Genomic DNA, 19,398 nt, shown 5'->3' with positions numbered 1-19,398 from the left:
TTAGCTATCCTCATACCACCCAAGGCACTCTTCCACCTGGACAGTTTCTGGGCTGGCCACCGGGAGCTCTCTTGTGCTGGAGGGGATGGGAGAAATGCCTTTTCTCCTGGGGACCGGGTGTGCTCCCCGTGAAATACTGCGTATTTCTATCAGCACTCCCCACCTTAGCCTCCCAAATCAAATTGCTACTTGCCATCCTAGCGGAACTTACTGCTTTGGGCTTATTCTGGCCACCTCATTATTTAATTTGGAAATGCATCATAAAATACATCATTTCATGTTGTCATTGTGAGTGTATATTTATCACAAAGCTTAAAAATAACATTATGATATTTTCTACCTAGGAGCTAAAGGTCAGTATTTTGGCTCTCGCCACCCAGATCCTGACTGGATGTGATGAAGTGTTGGAAATGCTACAGCAGGTCACAACTGCCCTCATAAATAGTGACATAGCTGACCGTGAGCAGAGGTGAGGAAATGGATTGTGGACTGTGACCTGCTGCCCTTCAGAAAGAAGAATTTGCTTACGAAAGCAAAATCTTTTAGAACGGGACATCCAGTGTTCACGTGCTATAGAGGGATTTTTGTGAGAACAGGTTGAAACGGCAAGAGTTTCAAAGCCCAGTGCAATCAACTCTTTAGTGGTGCTTTTAGGTACAGTTGGGCTGACAGCCACGATCTAAGGGTAGCAAGATTGTGGGGGACAGCACCATCTACCATCATTACTCCCAAAGTGGCCTTTTATCTGTTATCTAGCTCAGGACCGTGTGCTCTTAGTTCCTTCATGAGAAGTACATTAGGGAGATAGAAGTGATTTAGTGACACTTACGTGGTATCTCAAGATTTTACTGTAATTTTACTTCTCCAGATACAGGAGCGCCCTGTGTAGAGGGTAAACGTCTCATTCCCAATAATAAAGCTTTCTCAATTTTCTCCATCAAACTCCCTGCTGTGTTTTGCTGTTAGAATCGATTTACATACTGTACAAGTTGATGATTTTAATGTTAGAGATGCTGATCTAGAGCAGTTCTGCAGTGTAACTTTTCCTCCACTGATCCTGTCTCCATAACCCTATTTCTTTGGCCACTTCCAGAGAGTAGGTGGGCGGGATGGAACTGAGAATATAATCCAGACAGGCGTCGCATTGGGGCTTGTGAAGACACGTAGGGTCCGCTGCTGGTGCGTGGCGCAGATCTGCCCTGGGGAGGTACAGTCTGAGAGCCTGGGAGATGGGACTTCTGTTTCTGGTTCCAACCCCAACATCCTCGGTAGTCTTAGAGAATTTACCCCACTCGCATCTTTCTTTGGGTGGGTCACATACTTCAGCTCTTCTACCGGAAGATTGGGGGCTATTAAGAATGTGATTTCAGGTACTCAAGTCACAATATATAGATACATCACATCATTATGTTGTTCACCTTAAATTTATACAATGTTATATGTCAATTAGATCTCAACAAGACTCGAGGGGGAGGGAAGAAAGTGATTTTAAAGACAAATTTAAAATCTGTGCCTTTCTACTGCGTGTGAGCTGGTTTCTCTAGGCCAGAAGTGGGTGTCACTGCTGTGGGTGGGAAGGTCAGTGCTGTAGCCGTTCATTTTCTTGTCGTCGGAGACGCAGTGCAGCGCCACCACCTGCAGCCCAGAACCAAGGGAACTTTGTAGGTGGCAACTACCTAGAGTAGCCATTCGCGTTTCAGAACCCATTTATAAAACGCTTCAAAGGTGCTATGAAATGTACCATGTAAACTTTTGGTTTTTAGCGGAATCATAGGTTGAAGTTGAAATCTATTACGAGATTTCTGTTCTCTCAGTGGTAGAAGGTGGGAAATTGGTAGACTGAATTGCTGTAACTATAACTGCTTAACTAGTCCAGGGAAATGCGGTTTAAAATAATTTGTCAGCTACGGATGATAGTTGCTTCTTCACATGATTGGTAATTGTTAAAGCTGAGTCTTGTCTTAAACTTTTTGTAGGCTAAAAGGCTTGGAACAAGTCACTAAGGCTACTATGCTGGGTCACCTCCTTCCAGTGTTACTGACCTCCCTGATGCATCCAAATTTACAGACTCTGACCATGGCCGATGCCCTGATGCCTCAGCTAGTGCAGCTGGTCCTCTACACCAGTCAGGTATGACCCTTGGTGTGCCGAAGGAAACTGCTGCTCGGCCAGCCCGCTTCACACTGGGTCGTGGTCACACGGGGCCGTGTGCATTCCCCGAAGGCGGAATGAATATAACTGTGCCTTTCAGAAGCCAAGGGAAATGATGACGGAATGAAGAAAATTACTGTGTCATAAAAATAAACTGAAACATTAAGGGAAAACGTTTAATTTGACTAAATCACTGCAGTCTTTTAGCAAATGTTAACTGATAGTCAGCTGTAAAAATGCTCACCTACAATGCTACTGAGATCCTACCATGACGGTTAGTCTCCTGAGTCCTTGCTGCCTATCTGTAACCAATGTAAGTGGTTTGTTCCATCCAGCATTAAACAGAATGATGTTATGTGGTCTAAGTAGCAAAGCATTTCTTAGTGAGAGACCAGGACAGACCAGGATTGCAAAAAGATGATTTAAGTGAGAATTCTGAGTTTGGCTCTACTACCATCCAGATCACTGACAGTAAGCACTTTAAGACATGATGATGGTTTTGTGTTTCAGACGGCTTTGCTGCTTAAAACCCAGTGTCCAGTTTTTGCCGAGGTGGGCTGTTCCCCATGTGGAGCATCAGACCAGAAGGGCAGGCTGTTCCCCGATGAGAGGTGAGGGACGCTGCTTCCTTGCAGGAACCCCTGCCTGTTTTCTTCTGGTGAAAGCCTAGTACTCCTTTCACAAAATGATTTTTAGCAAGGATTACCTAACTGGAAATAGAGAATTCAGGGTCAGAATTTTATAGATAATTGTAGAATTGTTCTGTAGACCTATGGGAATGGGTTAGAATCAATTTCTTCACAGATCAAGAGACTAGTTCAAAAATTGACAAATTGTCATATACTGATGATAGGGACATAAATCATTAACGGATTAGAATCAATTTCTCCACAGATCAAGAGATTAGTTCAAAATTGACAAATTGTCATATACCGATGATAGGGACATGAATCGTTAACAGATTAGAATCAATTTCTCCACAGATCAAGAGATTAATTCAAAATTGACAAATTGTCATATACTGATATAGGGACGTAAATCGTTATGACTTTGGCAAACAGTTTGATAGTTTCTAAAAAAATTAAACATACACCTTCCATATGACCCAGCTATTTCACTTCTAGGTATGTGCACAAGAGAAAAGAATGCATAGATTCTTACAAAGACTTGTATGAAGGTCATAACAGCTTTAGTTAGAATAGCCCAAAACGAGGAACAACCCAAATGTGGATCAAGCAGTGAAGGGATAAACACGTGGTGGTCTATCCATACAATGGAATCCTACTCAGCAGTAAGAAAGGATGAACTATAGATATATTCAACAACATGGATGAATCTTAGAATACTTGTGCTGAGTGAAAAAAGCCAGATCCCCCCAAAAGGTACATACCGTATGATCCTATATGTATAAAACTTCAGAAAGCACAAACTATTAAGTGAGAGAAAGAAATGATCACCTGGATTACCAGGAAGGAGGAAGCTTCACGGTGTAAACATGTAGCCAGATTTGCCAAGTTGTATACTTTAAACACATGCAACTTATTACATGTTAATTACATGTCACTAAAGTGGTCTTTAACAACACTGACCAGAAAGGAAGGACTTCCGGGTTCCTCTAGAGCTTCATGCAGCAATGACAATCTGTAACCTTGTTGTCCAGTGCTGTTGGCCACAGCCACATGCTGTTATCAGACACTTGCAGTGTAGCTAATATGACCAAGAAATTGAATTTTAAATTGTATTTGATTTAGATTCAGTTTAAGTGGCCACATTTGACTAAGCAGACACCATATTGGACAACACAGAGCTGAGAGAGAGAATCCCACAACAGCTCAGTGCACGTTATAGGAGATTGTTTTCCACACCCTTGGGCCTGTGAAGTCCTCGAGAGTTCATTTACAATAGATGAGAGGAACTTCGAAGACACTTTTCTTTAGTAAAAATTATAGTAAAAAATATTTGCGTAGACTCATGGAGTTTTCTGCAGTTGACCTTTAGATATCAACAAAAGGAACCTTTACAGGATGCTAATCTTATGTGATTTAGAAAGTGGCCAGTCTTAAAGGTCCTTAACAGTATCTTTTTTTTCCTCCTTGAGTAACTTTAAATGAGAGTCGGCAAGGTCCTCTCCTGGATATGATTTGGGCTTCCCTCTTGAAAAGAGAGGCTGGTGGTGGTGGGGAATGCAAATATATTGTCTAACAACAAAAAAGAAAATCCTTAAATATAGGAATCTTTTTTAATGTTTCTGATCACCAGTGATACCCAGCATTTCAAAGCCACAATGTCATACTGCATGCTGTGGAAAATTAAAGTGTAATTTCTTAACCTTTTGTGTTTTACCGTGTGTATGTTTTCTTCTCCCTTTCCTTGCTGCTAGGCTCAATGACTCTTTCTCTTTGTCTGGTTTTAGGATGCTGGAAGAGAAAGAAGAACCAGGCTTTCTCACAGGTTTAAAGATTCCTGCTCCATGGGCTGCTGGCAAGACTGTGGAAACAGTCCACCCTGTCAGAGACAACTATAAATTTAAAGAAACCGTCCATATTCCAGGAGCTCGCTGCCTGTATCTTAGATTTGATAGCAGATGCTCTTCACAATATGACTATGACAAAGTAAGCAAAATCTGCCTTAGTATTGATTCCAACTCTGGCTTCTTAGATGCTTCTTATTTTTCTTTGCTGCTGGTCACCATTCTTGACTTATTTCTGCCTGCAGCTATCTCTTAGGAGACCTTTCCTAAGATAATGCCTTGAAGGGTAGTGACTGGGGGAGGCAAAAAGCCTCTGCAGTCTGAGAACAGTGTTTTAATGACATGTTGAAAGGGGACTTTTGTAAGCTTTCAAAGTTTAGATCCAAGTCAAAGGAAATCCCCCTTTCCATTCTGCTTATCTCCTGCCTTCCCTCTGTGCCTGGAATTCTTGTAGATGTGTGTGTTCTTTCATCTGGAAAGGTCTTGCTGCCCAATTCTTGGGTCTTCTCGTGCATCTTTTGGGAGAAGGTGGTCTTTGATGTGTTAAGGTCTGTTTATGTTTATTTAAATTGTTGTTCTTGTCATTATCTCAGGGCCCACATAGATTTTTGAGGAAGTGTAGTTTCCAACCTGGTGGCTGAATTATAAATCAAAAGAAACATTTTAGGGCTTATTTTCTTTTTATAATTGTTGCATTATAAACCATCATGTTGAACTTACCAGGAAAGGCTAATGAAACCGTGATATGTAACATATAAAAGGAAAACTGAGTTGTTATCTAATAGTTTGTATGTACACAGGACTATTTTTATGTAGATCGTTAGCTATCTATTATATCTTTCCTCCGTGAATTTTGTAAGGGCAAATGGTCTTAAATCTCACCAGGAGAGGTTTTTAGGTTAAAAATTCCTGACTTCTTTACTGTATGTACTATGAGATGGTGAAACATGTTACTGGGAAAGTCATAGAATTCTCTTCCCCATTATTTTTTAGGATAGTGAAGATTCTCAGATGCCTGAAGGGGTTTAAGACTTGCCCTTAAAACTCACCTTAGCTGGAAGCAAGAGAATTTAGAAAATGGTCTTTGATGGGCTCGTCAAAAAATATATCTCCTGACATTAATCTACCCCACTTCATAGCTTCTGGCATTATGTACCCCCATTTCCAGCGTCAAGTGATATGACTGTTTAAAATGGAAATGGAAGAGGTTGCCATTTTAGTTGGTGTCATTTTGTTTCTCCTTTAAAGCCAGTAATTTGCAACTTCTGACATATACTACGTACGGTACACATTAGTGTTAAATGTGGAGGCACAGGGACGCTCACTACATGGATAAAAGTAACATTTACTTTTCCAGTGGTCCCTGGCAAAGTGGTGTCAGCAAAAGGTCCAAAAGGGTAAGAAATCACAAGATGATAAGTGTCTAGGGCTAAAAGTGCAGCTTGATCTCTCTTACGCAGTCAGAGACCATCGAAACGCACATTGGAAGACATCATTTGGTATTTACAGAAGCCAGAGCCTCATTCTTCCTGTGAAAGTAGCTGAATGCCAAATGACCTCTAAATATTTCTCCTGCATATTAGAAAGTTGGTTAATTGGGTATAAACGAATATAGCCTTTATCGAAGAAAAGTATCGATATATGAAAACTGACACAAGAAGCAGCAGCCCCCTTTGTGGCCCAAATTTGTGTCGTTTTCTTTTTATACCATTAAGCAACATTCTAAGAATATGTGGCTTATTTTCAATTTGTTGCATTTTTTAAAATCCTCGTTCGTTGAGGTTTTTGTTTTTGTTTTGCTTTTATTTTGTTGTGTTAGGTATAACCATCTTTTAACCTGTATTTGTTCACTTTATTAATTTTGGGGAGGACTTGTGGGGGCAAACTATACCTGTTATTAATGAGTTATATGTCATTACTTAGGAATAAAATAGCTATTTAAAAATATATACAATAGCTGAGTATAACAAATACGAGGTCCCCAAGTTAATTAAAGTGTGATAATATTTGTTATTATTCTGTGGCTGCCCTGTAAATACCAATGGCTGATTGCATCCAAACTAGAGTATCAGTTGTACCTTAAAAAAAAAAAGGAGATATTAGTTATATTATAATGACACCAGTGCCTGGTTATAAATGTATTTTTAAACAAACATTTTCTGCAGCTGTTTTATTTGTAGATGTTGTTTTTGTTTTTCTTTTACAGTCTAACAGTATATTTTCTGTTTTGAAGTTGGTGATATACGCGGGGCCTAACACAAACAGTAGGAAGGTTGCTGAGTATGGAGGCAACACACTGGGATATGGCAGCCGTAGTGTCTTAGGAACTGGTTGGCCGAAAGACTTGGTGAAGGTACGGTATCTGGTCACATTCGCTTCCTAGAAAAGAGGAATGAACTTGCGATCCTCATGGGCCCAAGTATTAACTAGAATTCCAGAAAAAAATTCGTCGTGGGGGCTTTCGTTGAGATGGGGGTACCTTGCCGGGCCTATAAAGTCACTGCGTCACTTAGCATGACCCTCCTGTCACATGTGGGGCATCAGACCATCAGACCCCTGCCCGCTCCAGAACTTGTATGTGGCCCACAGGTTACTTGGTGAACCGGGATTGCCATGGCATTCTCTTCCCTGTCTATGGGAAGGACTGCTAGTCCTTCCAGCTTGTTCTGCTCTAGATGCCCTTGTGATGTGTATCCTAGAACCACAGGGCCATTGAAGCCTAAAAATGTGGAATCAATGTTTTCAAATGAATTTGGGCCTTTGGAGCAAAAATACTGATCCATTCTCAGACTGATGAGATTTGAGCCACGCTTTGTAATCTGGGCCCTTGAACTATGACCTGTGTCCTTAGAACATGAACGTGAACTGAAATGCTCCCTAAAACCCAAAAAACCTGAGCGTGTTCCCGGAGCCTTCATCGCACGTACATTACGCACCCTCTCTAATTCAGACGTAGACAGCAGTTACCTCGTGGAGTTAGTCCAGATGCATCCACAGCTGGATCAGCACAGCGCTTTTAACTGTTCTCTGCTCTCCTGCCTGTTGTTTCTTACTTGTGGTATTGGTTCCACAATACAGAGCAAGGTCTCCTGGCCCTCTCTGTGTTCTTCAGGATACTGGCTGTTTGCTTGCCTTATTGGCACAAGTGAGGTGGCAAATTGGAGAGAGGAGGAGAGAGGCAGAAAGAATAGAAATCTGAAGAATTTCTTGAAATTATGGTCACGATTTGATTACTCTTTACTCCGGTCCTGCTATTGGGCAGTGTGGCCCACTTCACACATGCCTCATCCCTAAAGCTACCTGGTCAGAAGAGACACCTGCAAGGTTGGTGTCCAAGTGAGAGGGGATGGAATTTGAGTTTAAAAAGCAAGTGAGAAAAAGTGAAATATTGCTGTGGTCCTTTTGAAAGTGAATCTCAGAAATTCATTGCTCTTTTGAAAATTGTGTCTTGTTTTTAAAGTGCATTTTCCCCCCTTAAATTTTAAGGTGGAAGGAGATACAGTCACCTTCTCCTTTGAAATGAGAAGTGGCCGTGAACACAACACTCCTGATAAAGCTATGTGGGGCTTTGCTTGCACAGTTCGCGCTCAGGTACTTGAATCTAACCACCGCTGTGAGCATAATGTACTTTCTCCTCTGTACCTCGGTTACATGCATCATATTTGCCTTGGAAACGGGGCAGAATATGAGCTACTGTTTCATCCATCTCTTCCATTTGGCAGGAGTAGACTACTAATAGTAAGTAGTGGTTTTATGGAATTTAAAACTAGCTGCAACTTCACATCAGTTCAGTGGCACAGAGAATCTGTTGCTGGGGCCTCCGTTTTCATGGCTTGGAGAGGTGATCTGCCTCTGACATCGTTCTATGGGGTGTCGAAGGCTCGAACGCCCAATAGAAGTAAACACTTGGATTCCGGCTTTTAAGAGTATTGGGATCAGATTATTTTCATTCTCTTCCCAAAGGCTCTTCTCGCTGGTCTGGGTCTGTCTCTGATGAATTACTCGTGTTATATGCTGTATTAGGTTTAATCTGCTCTTTTGAGCATTGCCCAACAGTTACTTTCTCCCCAAAAATCTATGTAAATAAATTTTCTCCACTTGAAAAAAAAGAGAGAGGGAGTAATAGGAGTTTATGAACCTTTCAAGTTACCTGACGGGTAAGACTTACATTAGACTGGGAGGTTGCATACATCTAACCAAACCAAGACTCTCCGGAGTGGGATTCTCTGTTAGAATGTGAGCTCCACGAGGGCAGGGGTCTTTGTGCTGTTCTCTGCTGTATCTCAGGCACCTGGAACAATGGCTGGTACACAGTAGGCACTCAGTACCCACTGAACGAATTCAGTGTAATCATCGACGGCATCTTGGTTCGAGCACAGGATGGAAATGGCAAAGTGGAATAGTGATTTATACCCTCAGAGGCACAGCTGGGAGGAAATAACCAAAGAATCGTGCATGGGATTTATGCTGTTTCTAATACGGAGCCTTAGCGGCTCTTCTCTCTCCAGAACTGTGTTGAGATTTCACTCTGTGGTCATTTTGGTGCCACCATCTATCTATCTGCTCGTGGTGTTGGGTGCTGACCCTGTGTCCCATAGCGGTGATACTCAATGCTGCTGTGTGAGCCCCTGTGGCTGGGGACAGTGCAGGTGGCAGGGCTCCACCGTGTACACTGACCAGTGTGGTTTGCCCCTGTCTGCATTGTAGGAGTCTTCGGAGGATGTGTCGGGAGGCTTGCCCTTCCTGGTAGACCTGGCCTTGGGTCTGTCTGTGTTAGCTTGCTCCATGTTAAGAATCCTGTACAATGGGCCGGAAATTACCAAAGAAGAAGAAGCCTGTCAGGAGCTATTGCGGTCCAAACTTTTACAAAGGTAACAAAAGGCTCAAACTGGGCTGCTTTTGCTCACCAAGGGAAAAGGACTTTATGTGGAAAACTGCTTTTAGTACATTTCCCAGCTGATTGTGCTTACTGCCTGACAGTCTCATGGGTGTCGTTGTGTTTAAGACATAAAATGAAAATGACACCAAAGAGCCTTTTGGCCCTTACTTTACTAAATTTGAAATTGCAGCCTTGAACTGCAGAAGCTTTTCTGTAACCCAAATATCGTATAATTAAATTAAAGGATCCCCCAAAGGATGGGAAGATGGGAGATAAAGCAAACATAGCAAAATGTTTATTCTAGAATCTAGGTGATGGGTTTATGGGTGTTAACAATGAAATTCTTTCAACTTGTCTATATATTTGAAAGGTTTCATGATAAAGCGTTGGAGAGGAGGTAGATCCCCAAAGATGTGGTTTCGTATAATATGCTCAGTTTTCTTTAGCCTCTGGAGAAGGTTTGATGAATAAATACTTAATGCATAATGTGATCCTTCGTATGTTTGATTTATCTGCACACTTTAAGTAGCTTCCCTGATAGAAGAGGAAACGAGGAACCTCTTTTCTGTCTGTCCAGGTGCCAGTGGCAGGTGGAGGCCAATGGCGTGATCTCCCCAGCCCTGACTCCAAGCCCGTCTCCACTGCCTCTGACTATCGAGGAAGACAGAGAATTCACCTACCCCTCCGATGTCCTCGTGCCTCCAGTTGGAAACTACTTTGACCTGCCCCGGATCAGGCTGCCTCCGGGAATCATGATAAAGCTCAGAGAAATCTCCGGGCGTGCTAGACCCCAGTTTAGGCCGAGTATAAAGTACGTTGCTGTAGAGCACTTTTCCCAGTGAAAGAAGTGCTTAAACAATTCAGAGCGGCATATTTCTTCTCATAGTCTAGCAAGTGAACCTCGAATTTTATGTTTACTTAATGACTTAACCAAGTATCGAGGGGAGTACCCCCAGGGGGCTTTCCAGGTCAGTTGGTCTCAAAACGTGGGCCTCCGGTCAGCAGTGTCAGAATCACCTGGGGACTCTTTCATTCTTGGGCCCATCTCACACCTCCTGAACTGGAACCTCTGAGTCTGAAGCCCAGTAATCTGTGTTTTGACAATTTTTCCTTTTGATTTTTATACATGCTACAGTTTGGCAAGCTCTAGGTTTTCCCAGGTGGTTTGATCTTCTAGCAGTCATTAGCTCTGATTTCCGTAGAGTCTAGAGACATTTCTTTATTTTCGATGCCTAGAGAGATGGCAAGGAGTCTTCAATCTGGAACATGAAGTATTACAGTTACAAGTCTTTGTGGTGGTCTTGCTTAAAGTCTATTTTGAGGCCTCTGCTCTGCCTTCTGAGGCAAGATTAGACATATCAGAGTGAAAATGTAAAGAATAGGTGAAATTTAAAATGGAAAAATAGTCTACGGCCATGCTACCCTGAACAAGGCCGATCCCGTGTGATCTCGGAAGCCAAGCAGGGTCGGGCCTGGTTAGTACTTGGATGGGATACCACCTAGGAAGACCAGGTGCTGTAGGCTTAAAAAATAAGGGATTGTAAGCTGACAAGGTCCTTGCAATCTGTGAAGTCAACCAAGGGTTGCCTCACCTAAAAAAAAAAAATTTTAATTTAAAAAATTTTTAAAAAATGAAAAAATAAAGAAGCGCCATTATTTTCAGTCCACCATCCATATGCATGATGTCCCACAAGCCACAAACCACATAAAATTAATTGGCAGATAAATGGTGCCAAAGACTTTTTTTTTAGCCTTAGACCTATTCCAGCTTTAATATGACTATAGCTTAAACTATACAAATCATAGAAAATGAAGTATCTTGAATTTTGAGGTTTATCAGCCAATGTTAGGTTTATCAGTTAAATGTATATAATTATTGCCAACTTGATAGGAAAGCCATCATGTAACGTTTGTGCCTCTTTATTGTAATAAAGAACACGTGAATATTTAATATATTTAAATCAAAACCTATGTTCTTCAACTATAAATTACAGTATTAGTAAGTTGAGGGCATGGCTCATGCCTGACTTGTTTCCATTGTAATCACAGAGATGTAATTCAGCCAGATGTGATGGAAGAAATGGTGGTATCATGCGTTATTAAGCACTTGAACTTGGTTGATGCACTGCAGTCCCTAATAAATTTCCAGTATCAAGAAGAACATGCTGAGGAATATGATTTGTTGTGTAAAATTATGGGAGAGACCTTTAAGAAACTCAATGCCATGGAGAGACAGCTGCAGGTAAGTGAAAGCTAAAACGTGGAGATTTATAACTGTTGGAAATCATTTCTTTTCTAGAAATTTAATAAAGTTTAAAAGCGATCTGAATTTTTAAAAAATTATTAGAACTAAAATTTCTGAATTTACAGATTACATTTGTTTTTATTTTGCATCTATTTTCACATTGTTTTATGTTTCAATGTATCTATTAGAGTGTTGCAGAATTGGAACAAAAATGGCAAAGTGAGGTCGATGATGCCATGCAGGGGAAACTGGAGAACAACATGCCTTTCTTCTATGATTACCATTTTAATGAGGTGAGCAAGTTGTATGATTTGTCACTGGGACATCGCTGTTGATAGTGCAAAGGTATATACTGTGTGTGCGTGGACACTGGATGAAATGTCACTTCTTAAAATGTTACACGCCCCAGAATATAGCCATTCTTTAAAAGGGTTAAGTAAAGTTTATCAACAAATTTCTCATTGTTATTTTTTGACTAATAGTTTTATAAATTTCTCATTAATACAATACAGATTTCTCAGTAAGTTGTCTTTTGACTAATAGTGTTATAAAGAAATACAAATTTCTCAGTAAGTTGTTTTTTGACTAATAGTGTTATAAAGAAGTTACCGTGATCAATTTTTACTTTCAAGCCTTAACAAATAAAAGGTAGAGTTACAAGCACTGAAGAAATCCCCAGAAAATGGTTAATACCATTTTTAATCATCAAAATATCAAATAACTTACAAATGTGCTTCTGGCATAGAAACATGGCTCAAAGGAGGTAGTTTTCCCCTGAAATTTTATATTCCTTTTAACGTGTACAGCAACACTCAGATTTCGCAGATCCTGCATATCATCTTTTCTTGATTTTTCCTTCTTCAGAACAAAATGAAAGAACTAGAACTTCTGTGTTCAATGAAGGAAGTCTCCTTTGATGGAAACGACCTTGAAAACATGGTCCTATCACTGAGGTTAGTGATGTTATTATTAACTAAAGCTGATTTATTACCTTAATGCTCACAACAAAATGTGAAGATCTAGTTTCTTAACAGATGTTTTTAAAAGGTGTGTGCATTCACTAAATATTTTAGAGTTGGGACTCATTTGATAATTTGGAAATTTTGATTTTAACCTTCAGAAGTTAGCATCCAGGCATTCGAAACTGGGCCCAAAGAACTAAAACTGGCCACAGTTTATAACACTGCTCCTCTAAGGTGGGAGGGAAAGGGGAGATCAGCAGTATTCATCAGGGGACTTTTGCTTGATTTCCCCCGTCTTCTCACATGCTTTGTAATTTAAAAACTTTGGTTTTGGTAAACTAGAGAACGACTAAATGCACATCAGCCTTTCTTTATAGGGAGAAGTTCCTACAAGAAGTGAATTCTCTTATTCAGAAACCCTTGCACCCACTGGCTAAAACGAAGACATTAGTGAAGAGCTTAATGAACCGAGCGGAGCTCTTGCTGCACGTGACCATTGCAGCCCAGTCCGGCCTCACCAGGAGCATCTCGGGGACCCCTGCAGAAACACCGGGTACTGCTCAAAGCCAGCCCTGCACAGGCTCACCGTGCTAGTTTGTTCATTATATATACATCGGCTTCTTAAAAAAAAAAAAAACCACTCTCTGTACTCCCAGAAAGGACAAACAAGGAAATTTCGACATTTTTTATTTGGCTGTTTGCTTTTTCCAGCCAAGAACTGCTTTTCATTGACTTCATGTGGTGTTTTGTGAGTTAACTGAGCATCAGTGGAACTTGCCTGCCTTGTTCCGTTTTTCTTGGGAGCACCCAAGGAACACAATGACATGTATTTTTATAATTCCATGCCTCTTGTTTTCAGTCAGTTTGTCAGTTTCAGAGTAACATATATAATTAAATAGTCAACATTGGGGATCTTGTAATGCATCATATTTCCGTCTTTACTTGAAGCTGAGTTTACATTTCATCTTTAGTAACTAGGTGGAGACTTCTAGCGTGAATTTCCACTATTAATTTTTTTCCTGATTACTTTTTGTTAGCCTGAAAGCGCATTTCTCAGGGACATTGATGAGTCTTCTCACTAAGCCCAATCCACACCACCGGGCATAGCCCATAATAATAAGTGTTAGTCTTCCCCTGAGAGAACAAGTTGAGTAAACATATCCTTAAATGAAAGATTCCAAGCTATCTAGCCCATTGCCCGATGGACGCTGTCGAGCAAGCAAACTTATTTGCACCCCAGGTGATTGCCAGGGCTCCTCCAACCTGGGGGAGAAGTCTAGGCTAACTCCAGGTTTCTGACCCTGCCTTAGGCTACCACTCCCTGTGAACATCAGGGGAAATGTGCCAGGTGAGTGGTGTGATCAAGTGCCAGAATGGTCACCTTAGCCCTTAGACTTAACCACTCATTAAGGCTGGCGATGCTCTCCAAAAGGCTCTTGGTATCAGAGATGATGAACCAATGGTTTCCTCAGAGAGAACATCATCTTCAGAAATCTTGTTTTTAGATTGAAGCTGTCTAACCATTCTTAAGACTGATTCAAAATGACCTCTACTTTCTTAATGTATTTTTTTCTTAGCTGATCTTTACATGTAGTTTTGTCTTTTGCCATTAAACTGTTCTTTTATAGACCAACTATTTCCCTGGATAGGGTTAAGGAGTATAGGAATGGGCTGGTTGGATTCTAGCTCAAGCATGATATTTACTCATACCAAAAATGATCAAAGCAGAGGTGTCACCAAATGGCAGGTCAGCTAAATAAATCTAAGATTAAAGGGGAAACAAAGGCCATCTCAGAAAAATGGATCTAGATTTATTTGAACTAAGTTTTTCCTTCCAGAAATCGCTTTCTCCGTACTCTCTTGCTTTTTAGATTGCCTGTATTAAAGTGAACATTGATAGTTTATGAAATTAAATTAATTTTCAGCCTTTCTTTGGAAACCCAATTTGATAAAAGATTTTAGTTTTTCAATCTAAGATAATTTTTAACCTAATATCTAGGTTTAAAAAGGCCTAAAAAACTCATCAGTTTTCTTTGCCAGCTGGTTCAGTGGCTGAACTGTCATAGAAAGCAAAGATACTCCTAGACTGTTCCATAGTTCCATGTTTAGCTGTCTCTGCTGCCCTTCCAAATGGGGTAGCAGATATGTCAACCCTTTTATTCCTTTCCATTCTAGCTTGTAAGTCAGCGTCTGAAACAAAGGTGATCTCTCATGCTGTGAGACAGCCTGTTTTCCTTCGCAGCATGTCGGCTCCTTCTGACCTGGAAATGATTGGTGATGAAGATTTGGAATTTACTAGAGCAAATCAGAGGTAAATGGCTAATGGCCGGGCTTAGCTGCCCATGTGCAGCTGGATGCTCTTCATTAAAACACCCTCTGCGAGGGTCTCTTGTTTTGTGGCTCAAACGCGGTTTTGTTTTCCGTAGGCGGCGCCATGTGACCAGCCACCGCAGCAGCTCCTTTACGCTCCTGCAGTCGTTGGCCATCGAGGACAGCAGGGACAAGCCCACCTACAGCGTCCTGCTGGGGCAGCTGTTTGCTTTCATCGGCACCAACCCTGACCAAGCTGTATGTCATGTTTTGCTGCCTACGGATAGATGAATGGCACCTAACGGCACAGGGGGCCCTGTGACGGTTAGCAGGAGTCAGGTGTGCTTCCTTCTCGTGCATTCCAGGTGTCCAGCAGCAGCTTCCTTTTGGCTGCACAGACGAGGTGGCGGCGGGGAAACACTCGCAAGCAGGCCCTGGTGCACATGCGCGAACTGCTGACGGCAGCCGTGCGAGTCGGCGGAGTGACGCATCTTGTGGGTCCGGTGACGATGGTCCTTCAGGGAGGACCCAGGTAAGTTGTTCGTATCAGTCTAGACTGCCCTGTCCGAATGGGCAAAGCCCTTCCTGAGATGATTCTTGGGGCCAGGTCTAGACAGTGGTATCTGCTAATGTTTTCCCCTGAAATATTATATTTTTATTTTTATTTTTATAGAAGTATGTGATTTTGTAAAAAAAAAATTCAGCGCATATAACAGAATATATGTCTTTTTATTCACCTTTTCCTCCTAAATTCTACTCTGTTCGTTTAGAGCTCATTGTATCGATCACACATATGTAAATATTTAATTCTCTTTGTACACATAAGTGTGTGTGATTTTTTTTTTTACTTAATTCAGATTATATTCCTTACTGTAGTCTGAGCGGTTTTGCTCCTTTTTTTTTTTTCTCCTCTCTCCCCCTCTCTCTCTCTCTCTCTCTCTCTCTCTCTCTCTCTCTCTCTCTCTCTCCCCCTCCCTCCCTCCCTCCCTCCCTCCCTCTCTCCATGTCTTTACAAGTAGATATGCTTTATAGTTTCTTTAGAACTTCAGGGACTCCATCGTATGGGTGGCTGTATTATATTTAACTCTCCTCAACTGATGGATGCATAGGTTCATTCTTTCTTTCCTCTCTTTCTCTCCTTCCCTCCCTTCTCTCTTTCTTTCCTTTTTTCTGTTTTGTTTTGTTTTTTTTTTTTTTTGCATTAACAATAGTGCTTCAGTCAACATCTTTATGTCTATATTTTTGTATACTTTTGTGCTTATTTTCACCGGGTCAGTTTCTAAAAACATAATTGTAGATCCTGACTTAGAAGAAGGTTTTGTAACATTTTCGTGAGGAATTTTTCTGTACTGGTTTCCTACTGGGATTCAAAGATCTTTAGAGAGAAAATGGCATTTCTCTCTCCAAGTCCTGGACTGGAACTACTGGAGGCAGCTTGTGCCTCCTGGCAAGGCTCTGAGGAATTCCAGCCAGCAAGCAAAAGGCAGTGGCTGGAGGAAAACCTGTGAATTCAGAGCTAATGTGAATATCTTGAGCAATTTCGGTGTCAATCAGGAGAAGCCAGGTTATTCTTTGGAAACAAACAACTCCAAAATCTCAGCAGCCTAAAAATCAAAATTTTAGTTTCTGCTCATGTCCATCGCTGGTCCTTCTTGGCTCATGGTCATCGCAAAGGGCCCAGGGTAGAGGAGGAGATTATGATCTCACAAGCTGTCAGAGCGCTGGCTCATCGGCCAGAGGAGTCACGTGCCCGCCTGATCCCAGGGTGCCCACATGGCATAGCAAGGAACACAACCACCACAGCTCACGACTTTTTCATAACACCAGCACCATTATTCTTTTTCCCCTTAATTACTAATGTCTCATGTCAAACATTTGAAAAAATACAGAAAATCCCGAAGTATAAACTCAAAATCACCTGTAAATATAGTATCTTGAGATAAAACTCATTAACATTTTAGTGTATACTGTCTTTATTCTTACCATAGATATCTCCTATGTTTTTATTTATTTATCTATTTAAACACCTACAGCATCTGGTCTTCCTAGGTGGTCTCCCATCCAAGTACTAACCAGGCCCGACCCTGCTCAGCTTCCGAGATCAGACGAGTTCGGGCGTGTTTATCTCCTATGTTTTTAGTGGTTGTATAGCATAGTATCATATTCCTGAACTTTTATTAAGCCAATTCCCCAATTTTAAACCTTAGGTTTTATTTATTTATTTGTGCTGTTATAAACAATATTTTGTTGCATATCTTTGTAGATAAATCTGGATAGTTCCAGTTCTCAACTCATAGTGATTGCTATAGGATCTACCCTGAGTCGTGTTTTTACATTGGGAAAGACTTATATCAGCTAGAGTCTCAAGCTCTGCTAATAATTGGAATGTGAACTTGGAAAGGACACTTAGCTAATCTCTTTGGGCCTCAGTTTTCTCATTAGTACAATTGCATTTACAGTATTCAGTGCTGCAGGGGACTCTGTAGATGTGTCTCAAATAAATGGCTTCATTATTAAGTTTGGGAGATGTCGGGTACCGTTCTCTTACTCTCATATGGACTTTGTAAGGTTCTGAGTAGTCCCACGGCAGGGAGCGCTGCTTAACTTCACCTAACCTAGGATTTCCCAGGCTTTGCTGCATGTGAGTATTGTCTTGAAGCCCACTTAGAAATCCTGTCCAATGGTTTGTGGCCCTGTTTGGGAAATACCAGTGATCTCCGAGATTCCTTTAGTTCTGGATTCATCTAGATACTCTTGGGCTTCTCAGAAGAAATACGCTCTCATGTTCACTATCACTGTCCTTGACGTGGTTCAGGAAGCCTGAGTTCTGGTTCTATATCATAGAATTGAAGAACTAACCTGTGGCGGGATGGTCGAGCAGGTCCAGGAAGCCTTTGGCGAGACCATGACCTCTGTCGTGTCCTTGTGTGCGCGTTACCCTATTGCATGTGCAAATAGCATCGGGCTCCTGTGCACCATTCCTTACACCAGGTAAGCCAGAGAGTGCTTTTTATTGTTCATAAATTATACTGCAATGTAGTCGATTAGGTATATTTTTAATTAAAAAACTGGATTTATTTTGCTTATCCTTTGGCATTATCACTCTGATTAAATGAGCTTCCTCCTGACACCTGAATTACTGTGTAGATTCTTTATCATTGAGTTTCTACATGATCAGAAGTGTCCATTAGAAATTATTTTACATTGTCAGAATGGAGAGTTTTGAAGGAAAGTAAAAGCTCTCTAGGAAAATACTTACATATTTGGCAAAATTGTTTTGCTTGTGCACATTTATTTCCTCTCTTAGTCACTTGATTAATAGTTTGAAGATGTCAAGCACTCATAAAATCATTCTTTGAATCCCCTTGTGATAAAATATAATTTTTTCCTATCATGGCAATCGTGAATTGATTCCATCAATTTTTATTTTGCCATTCTACATGAAAAAATCAGAACTCGAAGCTCCTTATTTATGAAGGAAATCGTCATTCTGAAAAAATATTTCCGTGTTCAGTTATACATGGTAGTGTCCTAAGCTGTAGACAGAGAACTGTACTGACATGTTCTCTGTCCCTTTGATAACCTGAGTCTTAACTGAGAGGTTCCTGAGGGCCGGTCAGTTACGTTGATTTCATACAATGCTTTCCGCCTGGCCCAGGAGCGAAGAGAAGTGCCTCGTACGGAGTGGTCTTGTCCAGCTCATGGATCGACTGTGTAGCCTGAGCAGTCAGACTGAGTCCAGCTCCAGTGAGAAACAAACCAAGAAGCAGAAGGTGGCCACCATGGCCTGGGCAGCCTTCCAGGTGCTCGCCAACCGCTGCGTCGAATGGGAAAAAGAAGAAGGTAAGAAGCAGGTTTCCTTTCTAGAAAGCGATGCTTTCTTCTGTCGATGTGTTTGTTTATTATTTGTGCTGGATGGGGGAAAGAGAGGCTATATTAAACTACATAGTCGGTAGAGTTTAATCAATTAATGATTTCAAGAGAGCCTCTTCATCAGCACGGTTCTATGAAAATATATAGCTACACTATGACATTAAACAGTAGCCTAACATAGAGGACATGATACTGAGTGAAACAAACCAGACGCAGAGACAAACACTGCATGATCTCACTTATGTGCGGGATTTTAAAAGCCAGACTCATAGACACAGAGTGGTTGCCAAGGGTCGGAGGAGGGAGAAATAGGGAGATATTGGTCAAAGAGAGAAACGTTCAGTTATAAGATGAGAAAGTTCTGGGGATCTAATGTGCAGGATGGTGATTATAGTTAACACTTCATTGTATACTTGAAAGTTGCTTAGAGCGTAAATCTTAAGTGTTCCCACCACACACACAAAGAGAAAAGTAACTACGTGAGGTGATGTGTTAACTAACTTGACAT

At 41.2% G+C, this 19,398-nt stretch overlaps 1 protein-coding gene and 1 pseudogene across 1 annotated transcript in view; both read left to right on the top strand.

Annotated features, from left to right (window-relative positions):
- Nucleotides 1-19,398, top strand: part of HECTD4 (HECT domain E3 ubiquitin protein ligase 4) — a 120,776-nt gene that overhangs the window by 39,044 nt on the left and 62,334 nt on the right. The window contains exons 17-33 of the mRNA XM_015586776.2: nt 345-469; nt 1,977-2,130; nt 2,662-2,762; nt 4,565-4,763; nt 6,855-6,974; nt 8,108-8,212; nt 9,329-9,492; nt 10,078-10,311; nt 11,550-11,742; nt 11,934-12,038; nt 12,610-12,698; nt 13,085-13,260; nt 14,883-15,018; nt 15,134-15,275; nt 15,383-15,549; nt 17,862-18,008; nt 18,676-18,860. Of these exons, the coding sequence (XP_015442262.1) occupies nt 345-469; nt 1,977-2,130; nt 2,662-2,762; nt 4,565-4,763; nt 6,855-6,974; nt 8,108-8,212; nt 9,329-9,492; nt 10,078-10,311; nt 11,550-11,742; nt 11,934-12,038; nt 12,610-12,698; nt 13,085-13,260; nt 14,883-15,018; nt 15,134-15,275; nt 15,383-15,549; nt 17,862-18,008; nt 18,676-18,860 (2,542 nt within the window). The remainder of the gene's footprint in view (nt 1-344; nt 470-1,976; nt 2,131-2,661; nt 2,763-4,564; nt 4,764-6,854; nt 6,975-8,107; nt 8,213-9,328; nt 9,493-10,077; nt 10,312-11,549; nt 11,743-11,933; nt 12,039-12,609; nt 12,699-13,084; nt 13,261-14,882; nt 15,019-15,133; nt 15,276-15,382; nt 15,550-17,861; nt 18,009-18,675; nt 18,861-19,398) is intronic.
- Nucleotides 10,906-11,024, top strand: LOC112477282 (annotated as a pseudogene).

This window comes from Pteropus alecto, unplaced genomic scaffold (genome assembly GCF_000325575.1).
Source record: "Pteropus alecto unplaced genomic scaffold, ASM32557v1 scaffold113, whole genome shotgun sequence".
NCBI lineage: Eukaryota > Metazoa > Chordata > Mammalia > Chiroptera > Pteropodidae > Pteropus > Pteropus alecto.
The sequence above is the reverse complement of the archived record's forward strand: the minus strand, read 5'-3'. Positions and strand labels throughout refer to the sequence as shown.